The sequence below is a fragment of the Mesocricetus auratus genome, unplaced genomic scaffold (assembly GCF_017639785.1).
Source record: "Mesocricetus auratus isolate SY011 unplaced genomic scaffold, BCM_Maur_2.0 Super-Scaffold_100011, whole genome shotgun sequence".
Lineage (NCBI taxonomy): Eukaryota > Metazoa > Chordata > Mammalia > Rodentia > Cricetidae > Mesocricetus > Mesocricetus auratus.
In genome coordinates, this window is record NW_024429195.1 from 40,178,340 (window position 1) to 40,196,469 (window position 18,130).

Here is an 18,130-nt window from a genome sequence, read left to right on the forward strand (position 1 = left end):
AAGCAATGTATAGGACATGGAGAAGGCAACTTGACCAAGAAAATGAAGAACATGTCCAATAGTTCTATTCTGAAAAAGTCTCTGGTAGCTACAAAAGTGTTGAGAGTAACAGAGGCTAGAAGGGTGCCTTGAGGCTTTCCTCGTAGATTATTAGGTTTGTAGTGATATAAGCAATTAGCTAACCATTGCAGTATGCTTGCTTCATGTAGAGGGAGAGGCTCCTGCCCTGGAAGCCTTCAGTCACATACTTGGTGTCTTGTGTCACTGCATGCAAAGCTAACAGTGAATCTGAAGTCTTAGCTCATGTGAGAAATCCTCTAAATAAACTACCAATTGTTCAAAATCACTCAGGAGTCATCATTATCCTTTAGTTGATTACATGCTATTATTTAACAAATATAGAAAATAATCCCTTCATTTTAAAAAATCTTATCCCCTGCAAGAAGTAATAAAATAGCAAAAACTTTAATTTCATCTATGGGCTTCTTTAAAGTATACATCTTGGAAACAATGTTTATGAAAACAGTGATTCCCATGGCAGTAATATTCACTGGAGATAGCAAGAGTGAGGACAGATTGGTTGTAGTAGGGAAGACTCTTGGAGCAAAATCATTTTTCTACACTGAACAGTGGGAGATAAAAGCAATCAAGATGTAAACAGGAAATTGTAAACAAATGCCATCCCTCTCTTCCCATGACTAAACAGTCTGTACAAAACACCTAGGTATCAAAGGTTTTATATATGTACACAGCCAACATAATATCAAAATATACTTTATTCTGGACCTCTTTCAGATCTGATTCAAATTACAGTTGTCAAAGCAATACAATGCAAAGGGGAAACTGCAACAACACACACATAAAAAATGTGCCTGGAAAGGGTCAAAGGGTCATTGGGGACAAATCACCATGATGTGGAACCAAAATACATAGTAAGTGTCATTGACATGGTCCAGGAGAGACAGACATCTGTATCAGTCTTCCTTACACAATCATCATGAAAACTGAACAATAAAGTTCTTTAACATGTACAAAAACTGTCATGGGCTGGTTTACACTTTACAACAGCTTTAAGGTAACTGAGGAACTAAAGAAAGGATGCAGACATCATCACCCAGTGCTAAGGTATGCTCACAGAATTAGACCCAAAGGATTTGCCAAACCCAAATGAAAACATTCTACATAGTGACAATGTCAAAGTTAGGAGAGAAAACCATTTCTGTATTTAAGGATGGCAGAGAAACACAATGAAGTCTACCTGTCTGTAATGAGATGAAAAAGTACACCAGATACAACACGCAGAAACTGTTTCCTCCAACTTATCCAGAAATTTCAAAGAAAACTCGACACAGCTTGCTAGATTAAAAAAAAAAAAAAAAAAGCCTAGTTATTCACCCTGCTTCAACGCTGTCACAGAAGGGCAGAAATAAAGAAAGCTATGGACACCTCAGAACTGCTAGAGAAGACATCAGATTCTAAATGACTGGATTAAAAATGTGAGCACTCCCTTTTCCCCCTCTTCTACACTCAACTAGAGTCATGTATTAAACAACTGGTATTAAACATGACAGACACTTCAGAGCTATTACTGGAAGGAGTAGTTCACACCTTCCCTCCTGACTGACTTCAAACAAATGGAGGGAATCGAAAACAAACAGAAAACCACCCCCAGGGTCTCTGTAGGCTGGCTGCTAGCCCCCAAATGCTGGCTTTTGCTTGTGTGCCACGATGTTGGTCCACGGAGGAAGGATTTCTGCAGCAACTGTGTAAGTACCACTCTTAGCTCGTGGGAATCCAGCTTTTGTGGAAACATGCAATGCACTTACGAAAACATAAATGGTCTTTAAAAGAGCAAGACAGCACTGTCTGAGATGGTTTTCCTATGCATCTGGTCAAACTGGTCATGTCTGCTTACAGAAGCCTGGTCATCTCTGATTCCTTTCACCAGCAGAATGCCCAGTCCTCCATGAGCCTCTGATCCTCATTCATAGTCTACATTACTCTTTTTTAACAAAATCATTCTACATAAACAGATAGCTCCTTAAAAATAGTACTCTCTCATTAAATCTGATTCGACAGAAATAATCTTAAGGAAAAAAGGAGTGCTTTATAAGTGAAAAGTATAAATCTTTGGCCTGTCTCTTGACATTTTTATGTCAAAAAGCAAAAAACCTTCATGTGATTCAATCTATTGATTCCTTTTTGCACCATAATTTGTTTTTTTTTTATACCACAAAAGGAGGCACTTTCAGTATCTGTAAAAGGTGTTTAATCCTAAAACATACTCACCTAGAGGATAACTCATGAAAACAGAATTTGCTATACTCTAAGATCTATTATTCCACTTACCACTCCTAAAGACATTTGAAAGTGAATAATATTACCTGATCATGGAAAACGGGAATGGGGCAAATCTCCATCTCCAGGGGTCTCCCCCATGGAGAGCAGAGACTCCTTCATAAGGGCAGCAGCTGCTCCCTCTATTCTACTTTAATCAAAGAGTATTCATTTAAGTCTCCTTATTCTCTTTCCTTATGATTAAGTTGCTTACAGTAGAGTATAAAACAATGATCTAAATGAACACCATAGAAAGACTACTGAGCTCCATGTATCTTCAGGGTAAGCTCTCAAAAAAAGACAAGAGGGAAAGTAAGAACCCCAAGACAGAACTTCACATGCTGTGAAACATGGTCTCCCGCGATCAACTGACTGCTCGCTCTGGTGGAGACATGTGCAGTGTCTGTGGAGCAGCATTGTGGCACGTCAGCAGGCTGCGGGGACAGTGAGAACAGCAGCAAAGCACACAGTCCTACGCTCATGAAGAACCGGCCTGCACAGGAAGACCTGAGGCTTCAGAACAGCAAAGCTCTGCACTCATGCTCTGTTAGACATTCTATCACAGCTAGGTGCTAAAGTAAAATAGCCAAAGAATTAGGAAAAGAAATCAAACCAACAAACACACCCAACAGGAAGCAAGACAATATCATAAAAAGTCAGCTGTTACTATGGCAGCTGTATTGCAGGTTTGTGACTGTCTTTGAATCAGCTGGGAAGAATGTCAATGACTGTATGCAAATGAATAAAGTCCATATCAAAATACAAAAGCACTATCAGCAATCACCTCTGACTATCAGGGTTAGATTCAGTGCAACTGACAAATGCATTGCTGAAGGAAATGCAGTTTAGGCATACTCAAAACTTTTGTGTCTATTCCTGGGAGCACATTTATAAATTATTGCACAGATTTTTTTTATTTTTATATATATATTTTTTAAACAGCAACAACAGAGGCCAACAGATGTGACCCTCTCGCAGTAAAAGCAGAATGTCAAGTGCCAGACACTCAGCACTGTAGATTTCCTACAGAACCCCAGAGCAGTGAGCTCTAAATATCTCAGTGTGATCCAATCCTAAAAACTCCTGGCACAGGCCATAAATGACTGCCTCTCTGGATTTAAGTTTTAAAACTATTATTACAGTATCATAGTCCCCACTAACAATGGGGAGATATAACAACGTAGAGTGAAATTTAAGTGTATTCATCTTCTTTACCAAAAGCAAATGCCACCCTACCTTAGTGAAGCCAAGACTTGCATCAATCAATGCTGTTTTATAAAGAGCAAAGCAGCAGATACCAAGCATTGCAGCTGCAGGGCTGGGTTAGAGTCAGTTAGACAGAACACAGGGTGGGACTCAGGAGTCAAAGGCCTCAAAATAACTATGGACACAAATAGTGTTATAAATTTGCTACGCACTTTCTTAATAAAAATGTAAAGATATAAATTTGACAACTGTTCTCTTCAGAACCGACATGCCTTGGTTCTGTTAATCTCGACTGTCCTGTTAACCACCTTCACAAACATGGCCTCTGGTGAATATTTGGAGGTTTATTTTACTTTTAGCTGAGCACAAGAAGAGATTGGATTGGATACCTATATCTTTAAAAACAAACTTGATATAAACAGAGTAAAAGACATGATGTAGTAGTGATTACCAGAAAGCAGCAGCTTAGATCTATGTTGCTTGACCAAGTGCAGCCTTGAAGCCACAGACTCGGGCACAGTGGCACAGCAGCCACACTTGTCCCTAAATCCTCAGTCATTGCTACTCAAAAAACACCTCGAAGCAAGCCTTTAAAAGTTCTTTTAAAAACTAAGGTAGCAAGCATTTTGCCATGTGATGGCAGTGTTATATGCTGTAATTTTGCTTTGTAAAAAGAAAAATAACATGAGAGATTTTTAATACTGGAATCTGGTTACATTACATATTTAAGCTTCTATAGAGAATGATGGACACTTTGAGAAGCTAATCCTTATCCAGAAACATTTTAATCTCTTAAGAAACAAGTAAAAACAGACAAATGGTAAAATAAAAATTAAAAAAAAAAGCCCCAAACTACATTGCCCCTTCTCACAATAGTGCACATTTTAACCATAATTTAGCTATGGCTACGAAACATAGGAAAGTTTTTTTTAATGTCTCTTCTTTTTATGTTATTAAGAAAAAAAATTGTGCCCTTCTATTCTTAAATTGGCAGAAATACGTCCCCAAGAAGAAACTATTTTACTTAAGCCATTTCACACACACACACACACACACACACACACACACACAAAGAAAAAACAAACAAACAAAAAAGATAACGTAATACCCTTTGCTGATGTGTCTTAGAGAGTAGCATGACAAATGTCATGTGGTTTCTTTAATTCCAACTCCCTCCACAATGTGCACCAACTGAATATATGCTCTGGGAGCCATAAAATGTACCAAACACCTACTTTTTCCAAAGAATGCAGTAAAATATTTTTTAAGATTTTTTTTGTTTGTTTAAAAGGTGAGGAAAAGTAAAAGAATATGATTCACTCCCTTATTTCATGCATCCGTAATCTAAACCAAAACAAACTTGAAAGCAAGAACGAACTACTGCCGCGAGTTTTTGATAAGTCCACGTTCTCTGTACATACAAACTGCACACTACTGAAGGGGAAAAAGAATATAATCCATGGTGTCTGCTGATTTAAAGGGGAGAAACAAGACTGTCGTTAATATCCAAAACTGGTACATGTGTGGTTTGCTCTTATAACACATTTCCCATCTCTTCTGCTTTTCATATCCAAACATCTAAACGCTACTTAGGGGGCACAGCAGGTTAGATCCCAGCACTTGGTGAGCAGAATTCACAAGCTGGGATGAGACTGTCTGTCATCTTCAAGGTACAGCTGTGTTCATATACACTGCATGTATATATTTCTCTTAGATTTGGCTGTAGTGGACTGGCCATGGTTCAAGTGGGACTATAGCAGTATGTGGGTCAGGGATAGTCTTGTGGCTATGTACACATTCATAGTCGGTCCATGGCTTCCAACTAGTAACGCTATTTCCGAAGGTCTAAGACACAAACCTGTAAGAGATTACAACAGTTAGCCAGAATGCAGAAACCTACCTTACATTTCAAGGTTAACTTGTGTATAGATCACAGTGTAATTTACAATCTGTTTCTAAGCTGAATATTCATAAAATCAAAGCAACAAATCATAGAAAAAGCCTTAACTGAATGGAATCAGATCACTAAGCTATGCAGTGAACTCCCACAAGCTACAGTAACTATAGAAATTGTGCTATAATTTTTTAGGAATTTTTATAGTTTTACTCAATACCCCTGGGACTCTGTAGCTTCTGCTTTACAACAGAGGCAGCCACACTACCATTTTAAACAACACCTACTAAACAGCATCCCAGAAGCCTCAGTGTCAAATATCTCCCTGAAGAAATCAGTCTCAATTCTATGACCTCAACACTCCTTCCACAGAAAGGAGATCTGGGGAAAGAGGCTTCAAAAATGTCAATCCACGAGACATGATAGTTCAAGTACATCAAATTTCACAAATGGAGATTTACACTGAAAGCTACTTATTACTTGGTTATGAAGACTCTGATAAGTCATGCTGTTTTATTTTATTTAAAGGCAATGATATATCCAGCACATGTAGCTAAGGGAGTGGTAGAGGGATGATGTCAATAGCTTCTTTAAATTGTTTTATTTTGCAAAGAATGTGACCGTGTATCCAACATGCACCCTTCTCTCTAAAATTCATGAGTATACTCACTGAACCATCTGATGCACTGGCTCCAACTTTGTCTCCTGCTGCATTCCAACAAACTTCAAAAATCCCACCTGTTCCCCTGTAACTGTGAACTAAAGCACCTGTCTGAAAATATGAAAAACAGAACCCAAAGAATTGTTACAGAAGTCAAAAGAGCAAGATAAGAAAATAATGCAAAAGAGAGGCTCATGATACCACCATCACCCCCCCCCCCCCATCTAAACAGCTAATGGATGCTGAGAGAGGAAAAGCCATTTTCTCCAGTGGTGTAGTCCTTGTCCATGCTCCTATAAGTAACTATTTAGATTTACAGTCTTCTCCAAACCCCAAATGCCATTAAAGGAGGATAAGAACTAAATAGGAAAAGGAAAGGAGTCAGTGGGAGTGTGACAAAAAGGCGCTGGGGAGGAGGGCTGATCAAAATACATTGCATCATGTATAAGTACCTCATAATGAAACCTATGTACAGTTACCATGGGGTAATTTTAAAAGGGAAAAGAGGAAGAGAGAAAAAGAGTGGGGGGGAGAGGAGAGAAACCCATTTAGGAGACTAGTATAGTATAATTATTATAGTAATTAGTATGAATTTAGAATAAAGTAATTTAAAAACAGTGCATGATGGGCTCAAGATAAACTGTCAAAGACAATAGAACTTGTGAATAGATTGGGCCTGAGAATGAGTCAAAATATAAAAACATATTGTGATGCAATATTTCTAGCAATCAGAGGTGGGACTTGGTTTCAAATAAAAATACAGGCAGGTTCTGAGCACCCAGAAGTGTGCTATGGTACCCTTTCACAGAAGTGATCAGACTATTCTCAAGGGATGGTTCCAGTACAAACTGCTTTTCTAGTGTTGGTGACCATTGCCCACTGGGTGAAACATTCAATACAGAATATGAAGTATACTTGCTACTGAGGGATGTATGTATTTTGCCCAAAAAGAAAAAAAAAAGGCATCACAAAGATGAAATATAAAAAGTAAGAAAGACACTGTGTTCATGCTGTCTATAGTATGTCTCCTTGAGTAGTATAAGGGGGCCAGATATAGTCCAAGGAAGGTAAAGGAAGAAAAGATGTACATATTTTTTGTCAATGGATGTTCCAGGAGTTCTTAAAAATGTCCAGGAATGTTAATAACCCATTCTCTTAGCTCAATTCCAAGTATAGCGATTTTATTCCTCACCAAGAACAAAAGTTCGGCTGCCATTGAAGAACCAAAATCAGACTAGAAATGTACTCTTCTGTGGAGCCACAGGGCAGAGGGCAGAGGCTGTGCAGTGGCAGCTGGACACTGCAGAGGGGCTTTGCTCTGACACCCTGTAGCTCAGGGATGACCTGAGGATTTCCTCTGCCACACCCTCACACATCTGGACCACCACGATCCTAACACACATACCCGAACACCTTTGCTTTGACTTCCTCTTCAAATTCAGCCCAACACTGTGTTCAAACCACAGATGCAGTGTGATCAGAGAAAGTTGTTTGAAATTTGACTGTTTTGAGCCCTTTTACCTTTTAAACTTGAATGAAATGACAGGTGGCATCTGTGGATAGGAACAGGCTCTGCTGTCCTCCTGTGGGGTTATTCCTTTGTGTTGTTCATAGTGTGTCTCCTAAGTGTACAGGTGGGGCCTGGGTCTTGTTCCAGCATACAGGTGAGATGATGTGACCTACTAACCCTCACGGTCACAGTTCTGCCTGTGGCCATGTTTGGATTCATTATTGTCCTGCTTCAACTTAGAGATAAATTGGCAGATGTTCTTAATGTATGTAGGTAGGTAGTTTGGGCAGGTGGACGGCTATTTGTTTTAACCCCACATTTATCCATCTGCTGTAGGTTAGCAGGTCAACAGGGTGTGCCTTCTATGCCTCAGTCACTTTCCATCTTTCTGGCTTCTCTATTGTTTTCTCAGTAACCATGTTACTTACGGCTATTGTACTCAGCCTTTCATCAGTCTCAAACCATGGAAATTTAGGAAAGAGGGAAAACAGAATATTTTTATTTTAAACCAGGAACATGCTTCTAATCTCAGCACTAGGAAGGGGAGGCTGGATGAGTTAAAAGCCAGTCCAACAAAGCGAGACCTCTCAAAAAACCAAAACCACCAATAATCCAGTTGAAAAAGGAAAGGACATGATCATAAAGGAGCTTCAACTACATAGGAAGTAACTCCAAGAACTGACAGAGGAGATTACATGAAATGAATGTTTCTGTACAGCAATGGAAATACTCAGCAAAGTAGACACAGAAATGGGAATGGGAGAAAATCGGTGCTAACCATACTTCAGATAGAAAGATATAGAGGATACATTTTAAAAATTAAGCACCACATAAATAACTCATCCAGTCAACTGAATAACTAACTGACAAAAGAGACAAACATGGGCAATAAATGTTTTCCTAAATTCTTCATCATCAGAAAAAGGTGAACTAAAACTAGTTTGAGTTTCCAATTTCCTTAGTCAGAATGGCTATCATGAAGAAAAAAAAGTGTCAACATGCTGGCAGTCCAAACTAGTCCAACAACTACAGAAATCAAAGGGCAAAGAGCAGAACATGCAGGTGTGGCACGAATGCACACCGAAAGAACTTAGTCAACAACCAGAGAGACACATGCACAGCCATGTTTATTGCTGTGCTATTCAAGAACAAGAAATGAAACCAGCCTGGATGTTTATCAACAGATGAATGAGAGAGAAAAGGAAAGCATGTATACAAATAGAATTTTATAGGAAAATGGGTGGAAATGGCAACTATTGTTAAGCAACATATGACAGACTCAGAAAGACAGATGTAACATGTTTACTTTCATTTTTATTTATGTAGGTGGAGTACACGTCATGAACTAGTAATATCACAGATGGGGTTCTGAGAAGGGATTAAAGAGGTCTTAATGGGGGGAAGAGGGCAACGAAACCCACGTGACATGAAGATGGAATGGCGGCTGGGTGGAGGTGAAGGTAGGGCTGGGTGGAAGGATAAGAGAGGGGAGTGGGAAACACCCTCAACAAAAACAAAGTATGCATAAAGCGGCACAACGAAACCCTTTAGCTTCAATGCCAGTTTTTAAAGAAAACTTAAAACGAATCGTTGAAAATACTCAGAAGCCAGCCTACACACCCTTAAGCGTGTACGGAGACACTCAGTTTCATTCCACACTGAGATGTCATCCTCTACCTAGAAGCTGGACCTATGCTGAGTATAACCTACAAGAGACGTGGTGCTCTGTGTGATAAGCAGCTCGGTAAGGATGAAGGAGAAGCCACTAACAATAGTTCCTGTGGGGCAGGAGTGCAGAGATGGCCAGAGTGCCTCAGGGCAGACCTTCCAAAGTCATAGGATGTAGAACTTAATGGAAACACTCAAATGTGATGCTTTGTACCAAGTACCTCATGAAATTAACTACAATGTAAATCTACTACAGAAAGGGTTGCTGATAGTGTATTAGTATGTCAGACACCAACAAAGACCTGAGGGACGCAGAGGGTGGAGTACGGGGCCCAGAAGCTCATACACTGAAAGGTTGTAAATGTGAAAGCAACATGCTGGCTTCTGTTCTGGGGAGGCTCTTGACGTTACCACCCCTGAAAAGGGAGCAGACTTAAATCTGGTTCAGTCATGAACTCTTGTCTTTTTACCTCAACAAATGTCAAGTGCCTCGTAAGCGTCTTCACTTTATATCTACTATTTGGCTCAAGAATAAAAAAGACAAGAGATCTAATTCTAAATTATGATTTGCAATAAAAATGCAACTTTCAATCAGTGTTAATTTAGCTATCAAGTGCCCCAAAAGTACTCTTAGGTTTTAAAAGCTACGTATTAAAGTGATGTCATATGAGAAATAACCAATATATAAGTAAACAGGTAAATGCTTCTAACCAACTAAGTATAGTTGACTATCTGAATTACTGGGACATACCTGTGTGTTCCAGATGTGCACACACTTGTCAAAAGAACCACTTGCCAGATACCTGCCATCAGGACTGAAAGCCACACTGTACACAGGCTCTTGGTGTTTTGTTAAAGTATGGATGCAAATCCCTCGGTCTACATCCCATAACCTAACTGTAGAATCAAAGGATGCACTGAAAATGGAAGGGAAAACAGTTTTATAAGTAATCAATATTCTCTTGGCCTTGCCCCCAGTCTCCCACATTCTGCCAATCCTTAAGAGTTAGCAGATTACACTGTTAAAATCTAAATATAATAGTAACTGGAAGGGAAACAGGAAAAGCTGAAGGCCCCTGGCTCCTGCCCAGTCACTGTGCTCCCAATAGTCCCAGTTACCGATCCATGACTCTGAATATCAAACTGACTGTATTTTGTGATTCATATATCTTATCTCTTTAAAAAACAAAAATATGTGGATACAAAGCATTTATTATTATCCTATGCCCCAATGATCTGTATGTTTTGGTGAAATAGGGTCTCACTTTAAAGCACAAGCTGCTTACTATGTTAGGCACTCAGGCCTAAGTAAGTGCTGGATTACAAACACAAGCCAAGCCCAATTATTGGGTTTTACTCATTAGATTAAAAAAACGGGACACTACATCCTGAAATATTATTGTTAAAAATCCCATGTTTAAAGGTTCCCATTGAAATATATTCCCCTCAATTATGCTCCCTGTTTTCTGCCATATTTTCCCAAAATTTGTATTCTTGAGAGACTCAATAGGAAAAGTGAAACAGACACATCACCTTGCTAGCATAAGGTTGGCATTTGGATTATTTGTCCCTGGTCCTGTTGGACTCCATTTAATAGTATAAATTTCTTTATTATGTGCTTGCAAATCATGGACACAGTTATCTTGCTTCATACTCCAAATCTACCAAAAGAAAAAAAAAAAGGGGTGGTGGTGGTAATTTTTCCATACAACAAATACATTTAAAAAGTACTACCTTTCCAGTACAAAATGAGTCATATAACCAAACATTAAGGGAATGACTACTAAGAAATTTAAAAGCAGATGAATATATTTAACAGTACTCCATAAAAATGCATTAAATTTTTCAAATACTCCTTATTCAAAATTTGAAGGCTGAATTAATTCACTGCAGTTGTTCTAAGGTTGTTTTCAATAACTGTAAACTGCACAAATCTTAACATTAGATAGAAGTCCTTGGACTAGGGTTACAGTAACTCAGTGGTAGAACACTTGTGTGAGCAGCCGACTGCGCGCAGGCGCGCAGGCGCGCAGGCGCGCACGCACGCGCGCGCGCACACACACACAAACACATACACACACACCAAAACCTGGAATTCCAATAAAATGCAGTAAACAACTAAGAGAACACCACCACAGTGCTTTGTAGCCTAAATGCATACAGTTGATACATTTTTACATTTTTCTTTGGTCTTTTCAACAGCACTTGCAAGCGTGACATACCCTGATGCACCCCCCCCTCGCAGTTCTCTTTCCATTTTCTACACACTTTGGTCATCTTCTAGACCTAGGGATTCTGTTGTTGAGGTTTATCTTCCTATAACCTGCTATTCATTACACACCACCCATTCTACTTCTGCTTTGAAATCCTCTATGACCCAAAATTCTTTGTAGTGTTAAAGAAAAGCTCCATCTATAGCTTGAGGTGTCTAATTCCAGGCTGTTCAGCTTGCAATTCAATCCACGATACAATCTTCTCTGGATATTGGCCTTCTTTGCATGAGTAAAAACGCAAAGACAAAACAATTAAGCTAAAGCCAGGTGTGGGTGGCGCACGCCTTTAACCCCAGCACTTGGGAGGCAGAGGCAGGCAGATCTCTGTGAGTTCAAGGCTAATGCAGGGGCATAGGCCTACACCCAGTGCTTGGGAAGATGTAAAGATCTCAAATTCAAGACCAGCATAGTTTATACAGTGAGATTTTGACTCAAGAAAATAAAGAATAACGATGCAGCTCAGCATTGGCATGCTTTCTTAGCATACCCAAGTTCTCCATGTGACCCTTGAGGTGAAGGGAATGAAAGGAATACTTAGCTTGTACATTGTATAAAAAGTGATTTTTCCCTGCATATCTATCCTATGTGTAAGGGTTGTCACTACAGTCTCTGATACTGCAAGACTGAGGATAAAATGTTTTCAGGAAAGCATGTGTAGCATGAGGAGGCACATCCAGTCATTCTAGAGATTAGCATGAGGCTACTCTTTACCTCATATTTATGTTTTTACTAACTGTGGTATGAAAGGTATTAAGTTTTGCTTTTAGTCATATCACATTGTGTTCTCAGATAGCTAATGCCCTGTCTCAACTTGACTGGGTCATGGAGAATTTAGATATTTGGCTAAGTTTTATTTACGCATGTTTGTCAATTAGACAGAACAGAGCACACTACATTCTCATGTAGATAGCAACCATTGTCTCTTTTAGCTTCCCTGCTTATCTGAAATATGGGCCTTACCGGAATGCCCTGGCACTCCAGATTCTCAGTCCTTAGGCTTCAAGTTTAGACCCACGTAGCTGGCTGCTGGGGTTTGAATGAGAATGGCCCCCATAGGTTTAGAAATTTAAATGCTTGGTCCCTAGTTGATAGGACTATTTGGGAAGGATTAGGAAGTGGGGCCTTGATGGACAATGTGTATCACCAGAGGTGATACACATTTAGCATTCTCATTCTCTCTCTCTCTCTCTCTCTCTCTCTCTCTCTCTCTCTCTCTCTCTCTCTCTCTCTCTCTCTCTCTCTCTCTCTCTGCATCATGGTTGTTGACATAAGCCAGTGTCATGCTTGCCTGCCACATGTTCCTTGCCATAACGGTCAAGGACTCACCCTCTGAAACTGCTAAGCCCAATAAACTCCTTCTATAGGTTGTCACCGACATGGTATCTTAGCACAGCAATAGAAAAGTAACTAAGACATTGATTTTCCTGGGTATGCAGTTTAAAGACAGCAGAGAATAAAAGTCTCAGCCTCCATGATTGTGTGAACAGATTTTCATTAAGTCTTTTAATGTATTGCTCCTAATTAATGTATGCTCCTAATTACCTCCTTCCTAGTAAGGACCATGACAAGCACAGCAGCATAATATACATGGTATGCCTTTTAATAGAATTTACTATATTCAAAAATGCGAGTATTTCAGGGGGAAATTAACCATCATAAAACTAGAAAAGTCTTCATTTAGGTTTAACATATCAAAAGGACATTTTTAAAAGCCTTAAGTCAGATGTGGTAGGTAGTACACACTTTTGATTCCAGCATTCAGGAAGCAGACTCTGATGTTTAAGGCCAGCCTAGTTTACACAGTTGAGTTAAAAAACAACCAGGGCTACATACACAGTGAGACCTTGATTTAAAAGAAAGAAAGAACGAAAGAACGAAAGAACGAAAGAAAGAAAGAAAGAAAGAAAGAAAGAAAGAAAGAAAGAAAGAAAGAAAGAAAGAAAGAAGGAAAGAAAGAAAACAACCCACCTTAAACTGCCCAGCCACACATGGATCACCACCCTAAAGCACCCACTACCTGAATTACCTTCAAGGTCATGTCATCTGAACACGAGGCCAGGAGATTGCCAGTTGGGTCCCATTTGATAGCGTTTACTTCATTCTAAAAACGGCAGTAAATATTTATATTTTCATTTTACAGGACAGGATGCTATTTGTATTTAATATGCACACTCAAACCTATTCTGAAACATTACTTGCTCAAAATAACCATTTTACAGGAGGGAAAAGACTTACCGTGTGTCCCTGGAATGTTTTGATAGGTCTGTCTTGTCCTAATTTGCAGACATGAATGCACATGTCTGTACTACAGGACGCAAAGGTGTTGTTGCTCTGCCAGTCAACATCCAGTGCTGGGGCTGGAAAAGAACACAGGTTAGACCTGCATTGTGGACACATGTAAGAAACACAGGATAGACCTGCATTGTGGACACATGTAAGGAACACAGGTTAGGCTCACATTGCGCACACGTGTAAGGAACACAGGTTAGACCTGCATTGTGGACACATGTAAGGAACACAGGTTAGGCTCACATTGTGCACACTTGTGTCACACAGGAGCTTTACCTCTGAATCATGGCTAGACATTAAGAATTCTAGCCTTGACACATTTGATATTCATTTTTTAATTTTTAATGTGCACTTGTGTTTTATCAGCATGTCTGTCTGTCTGTGTGAGGACGTTAGATAGCCCAGAACTGGCGATAAACAATTGTGAGCTGTCATATGGGTGCTGGGAATTGAATCCAGGTTCCCTGGAAGATTGGCCAATGCTCTTAACCGCTGAGCCATCTCAGAGCCTACTTTATACTTAAGATACAAAGAAATTTAAAAAGATAAAGTTATCTAAGTATCAAAAATGCCAATAACTTTCAGCTGTGTGATCACTGTGCTCAATAATTCAGTTTTGTGCACTGAGTCTTGACTTGTCTTTTGTACATCCAATAAAAGTCAAGCTTCGTGATAAATTCTTTCTATTTCTATTTTATTTACTGGTGCATATACGATGGACAGAAACTTTGGCTCTATCTCTGCTTTTGTTTTAGCCAAGAGAGTCACTGGTGACTCTGGGGTAGCACCCATTTCTAAATTTCACTTAGTACTTAAGAGATGGTTCCAGGGCCAAGCAAGGAGCTGCTTGTCGATGAATACTACAGACTATAACTCAGATAAACAATGCGTCAGAGCCATTCCCATTGTTAACTACTCCACCAAAACAAGGACACTTCACATAATTAGCAAATAAATTTTGTTCTAAATAATTTTTGCAAAATTCCTTCTTAAGAAAAGTCAAGTGACTCAAAACTATTAAACTTAATAGTGGAAAAGTTGGCTGGGATTTAGTGTGTAGCTTGATTTTAGCTCAGAGAGGATTACAGATTTCTTTTCTTTCCCCTGTAATAACTAGCAATGACTCTGTAATTAGCTTCAGAGATCAAGGCAAGGGTTGCATAACTGGGTTAAGTGTGAACACATCAAGAACCCCGTCTTCACACTCCAGACAGCTATGGTGAAGGGGTTTCCATGGGAAATAATTGCCTCAATATGATACAATTCCTATGGTCTGCCAAATTACTAAAAGCTACTTTCTGAATCCTGATAGTCTACCAACCCCGCTTAGAGATAAGAAGAAACAGGAAGATGAAGGATGTTTCTCCCATCTGCATTGCATGGAAATTTCTTAGACCCATCTTGTACTTCAGTCTCACACTTGGCTAGGTATGACTTCCAGGGGTTGCCATCTGTGTCAGCCAGTGGCTGTGGCCACCCTGCTCTGCAGCACAGCAGTCCTGTTCTCTTCGGTCTGCCCTCAGGTTCACCCTGAACCACAAGGCTAACTCTCACAAGCTGCTCTCCAGTGCTCTGAACATGCTCGTCACAGAGGAGCAGAGGAGTAAGGAGTCCAAGGTCAGGAGAAAACGCACTGCTGTTTCCACTCAGCCTGGGTTTCTTTATGGCCCCTGCTGTTGCTGGGCAGCCTCCTCTCAGTGGTTCAGATTCCCACTGGACTGGCAGCACCTTCCATCTCCCTGCAGTCTCTTTCTTGCAGTTTCTCTTCTCTGGGTGACTTCACTGGCCCTAATCATCCCTCTTTCCAACATGGCCACAAATCATTTCCTTTTGCTGAAGTCTCTTTCTTGGATTTCCAACTACAGACCGTCTTCCTGCCAAGATCTTGATTTAGTAACCATTGTAGTATTAACATGAAATATTCTTTAAGATGCTACTTAAAATTACTTCTTTAATAAAAAAAAACAATTCTAATATTAAGAACTAGGAAAAAAAGGAGGCTGGAATTTTTTAATTATTTAACCATACCAAAAAAAAAAAAAGGTATGAAGGCAGTCAAATAACTGGCGTGACCTATGAGAGCCTGAGGTGCCGGCAAACAAGAGAGGAGGCTGACAAATAGTAGCTGCACCAAGGAGGTCATACGTTGGGTTTGGGGGAAAAGGCAAACTGTATAACTGAGAAATTCAGCTAGGAATGCTGACATGAGAGTTGTAAGCAAAATGCCTGCCATGTGCCTGGCTCTGAAACCCCACAGATCCAGGGAACCCAGGGAAACAGCAGGGAGCAGGCATTCCTAACATGGGCCAAGGAAGTGTAAGCTTTTTAGGGCTACAAACCTAACTCAATATGTGAAAAGTCTGCTTATTATTATGGTTACATTTAACAAATTACAAGGAAGCTAAGAAAAGCTAAGTAGTTTTCCCAGTATGATACTTTTATCATACAGTTTAAAAAATTTTAGAGCTAAAGTGAAAAACTCTCTTCTGTCATGATTTATTTTCAGTAATCTACATAGACTCCACGGTTTTTTTGTAAAGAATAGGCCTATGACGAAAAAGGTACATTTATTTCTTACTAGTATTTTTCTTTTTTGAAAAAGTTTGTTCTTTGACAACTCACTGGCATTTGTAATGGCCTTATTGAGATGCAATTCACCAATTTTAAACATTTCAGCAAATGGTGCTCACAGTATTTCATTTTTTAAAAAATTTGTGACCAACATATTGTGGTGGTTGGATGGCGCCCATAGGGTCAGATATTCGAATGCTTAGTCACCAGGAAGTGGAGTTCTTTGAAAGGGTTAGAAGGGTGAGGAGGTGCACCCTTGTTGGAGGGAGTGTGTACTGGGGTGGGCTTTGAGGTGTCAGAAGCCAGTGCCAGGCTCAGCTTCTCTCTTGGCTGACAGAATGTGATACAGATCTAAGCTACTTCTCCAGTACCACATCTGCCTGCTACCACTCTCCCTACCATAACAATAACTGACTAAACCTCTGAACCGTAAGCAAGGCCCCAATTCAATGCTTTATTTCTAAAAGCTGCCTTGATCATGGTCTTTGCAGCAATAAAACACTGACTAAGACATACATACAATAAGTTTTAACTAGTCCTAAATATATAATTTTGTATTGCTTATATTCACTGTTATGCAACTATCTCCCTACTTCTAAATACTCCATCACTGAGCACTAACACCTCATCCTGACACCTGACTGCAGTTCCAGGTAACCTCTCAAATGGTTACCTGGAACTCAGTGCTGGCTGACTACCAGTATCTCAAAGAAATAAGGTCGGGTAGTGAGTGGTAAAAGGCAACAGCACCTGGCCTCCTCCTCCTCTGGCCTCCGTACAAGCACACACACCCTCACAGGCACATGTGCAAATGCACACACACACAGACAAGTGAAGAGGAGGTGGGGGTGAGGGTGCGGACTGTTGTGTGTTTTCCAGCAGTTGGGAGATTGCAGTGTGTCTCTCAAAATCGGATAGCAGTGAAGGGTAAAAACACCAAGGTTAACACTAAACACTAACAAACTGGCCTAAATGTTTATAAGAACAATGAAACCAAATTAGTAATCAATAGTTGACAGATCTCTAGGAACGTCCCAAATATGTAGGAACTAAGCAAAATAATTTAAATAGTCCACAGATTCAAAGAAATAAAAATTCAATCAGAAAGTTATTCTGGGGGGAAAGGAAAGCACATTTTGAAAAATACAGGCTGCATGGAGCAAGCCTAGAATTCCAATGCAGAAGGCTAAGGCAGAGTTATCTCAAGCTCCAGACTAGCCTGTGCTACACGGTGACAGTCTGTCTAAAAAGTAACAATCAGGAAATATACTAACTATGGAAGTCATCAACATTAAGAACACTCAACTGGGTGTGGAGTCACATGCCTATAAGCTAGGGTGCTGAGTCAGAGATTAGCAGTCACCTTAACTGCACAGTGAGTCCCCGATTCTAAAACAAAACATGACAAAAAACACAGAGGAACCACAGATAAAGAGAAAGTGTTTGCTACGCACTTAACAGGTGACCAGTGTGAAGAAATAGAAATAACAAAGCACCAGCGGTGGGAGGGCGGGATGGCTCAGCAGATAAAGTCCCTTTTATTTGAGAAATCACGAAGATGAGCTTCTCTATGTCCAGAGCCTACACATAGAGTCAGACATAGCAGTGTGTACCTGCAATCCACACACTGGGGAAGTAAGGACTGGAAGGTTCCTGGAACTTGTTGGCCAGCAATGATGAGACCTTGCCTCAAAAAATATGTGCAAAGTAATAGAGGAAGA

General features: G+C 39.9%; 1 protein-coding gene across 4 annotated transcripts in view; it reads right to left on the reverse strand.

Moving 5' to 3' along the window:
* Positions 1-758: 758 nt before the first annotated feature.
* Tbl1xr1 (TBL1X receptor 1) overlaps positions 759-18,130 on the reverse strand; it is a 126,128-nt gene continuing 108,756 nt past the window's right edge. For all 4 annotated transcript variants that reach the window (XM_021222940.2, XM_005085958.4, XM_040754625.1 and 1 more), the window contains 6 exons: positions 13,785-13,906; positions 13,576-13,650; positions 10,810-10,937; positions 10,028-10,193; positions 6,108-6,209; positions 759-5,401 (listed from right to left, as the gene is read on the reverse strand). In XM_021222940.2, coding sequence (XP_021078599.1) covers positions 5,375-5,401; positions 6,108-6,209; positions 10,028-10,193; positions 10,810-10,937; positions 13,576-13,650; positions 13,785-13,906 — 620 coding nt within the window. In that variant the 3' untranslated portion in view covers positions 759-5,374. The remainder of the gene's footprint in view (positions 5,402-6,107; positions 6,210-10,027; positions 10,194-10,809; positions 10,938-13,575; positions 13,651-13,784; positions 13,907-18,130) is intronic.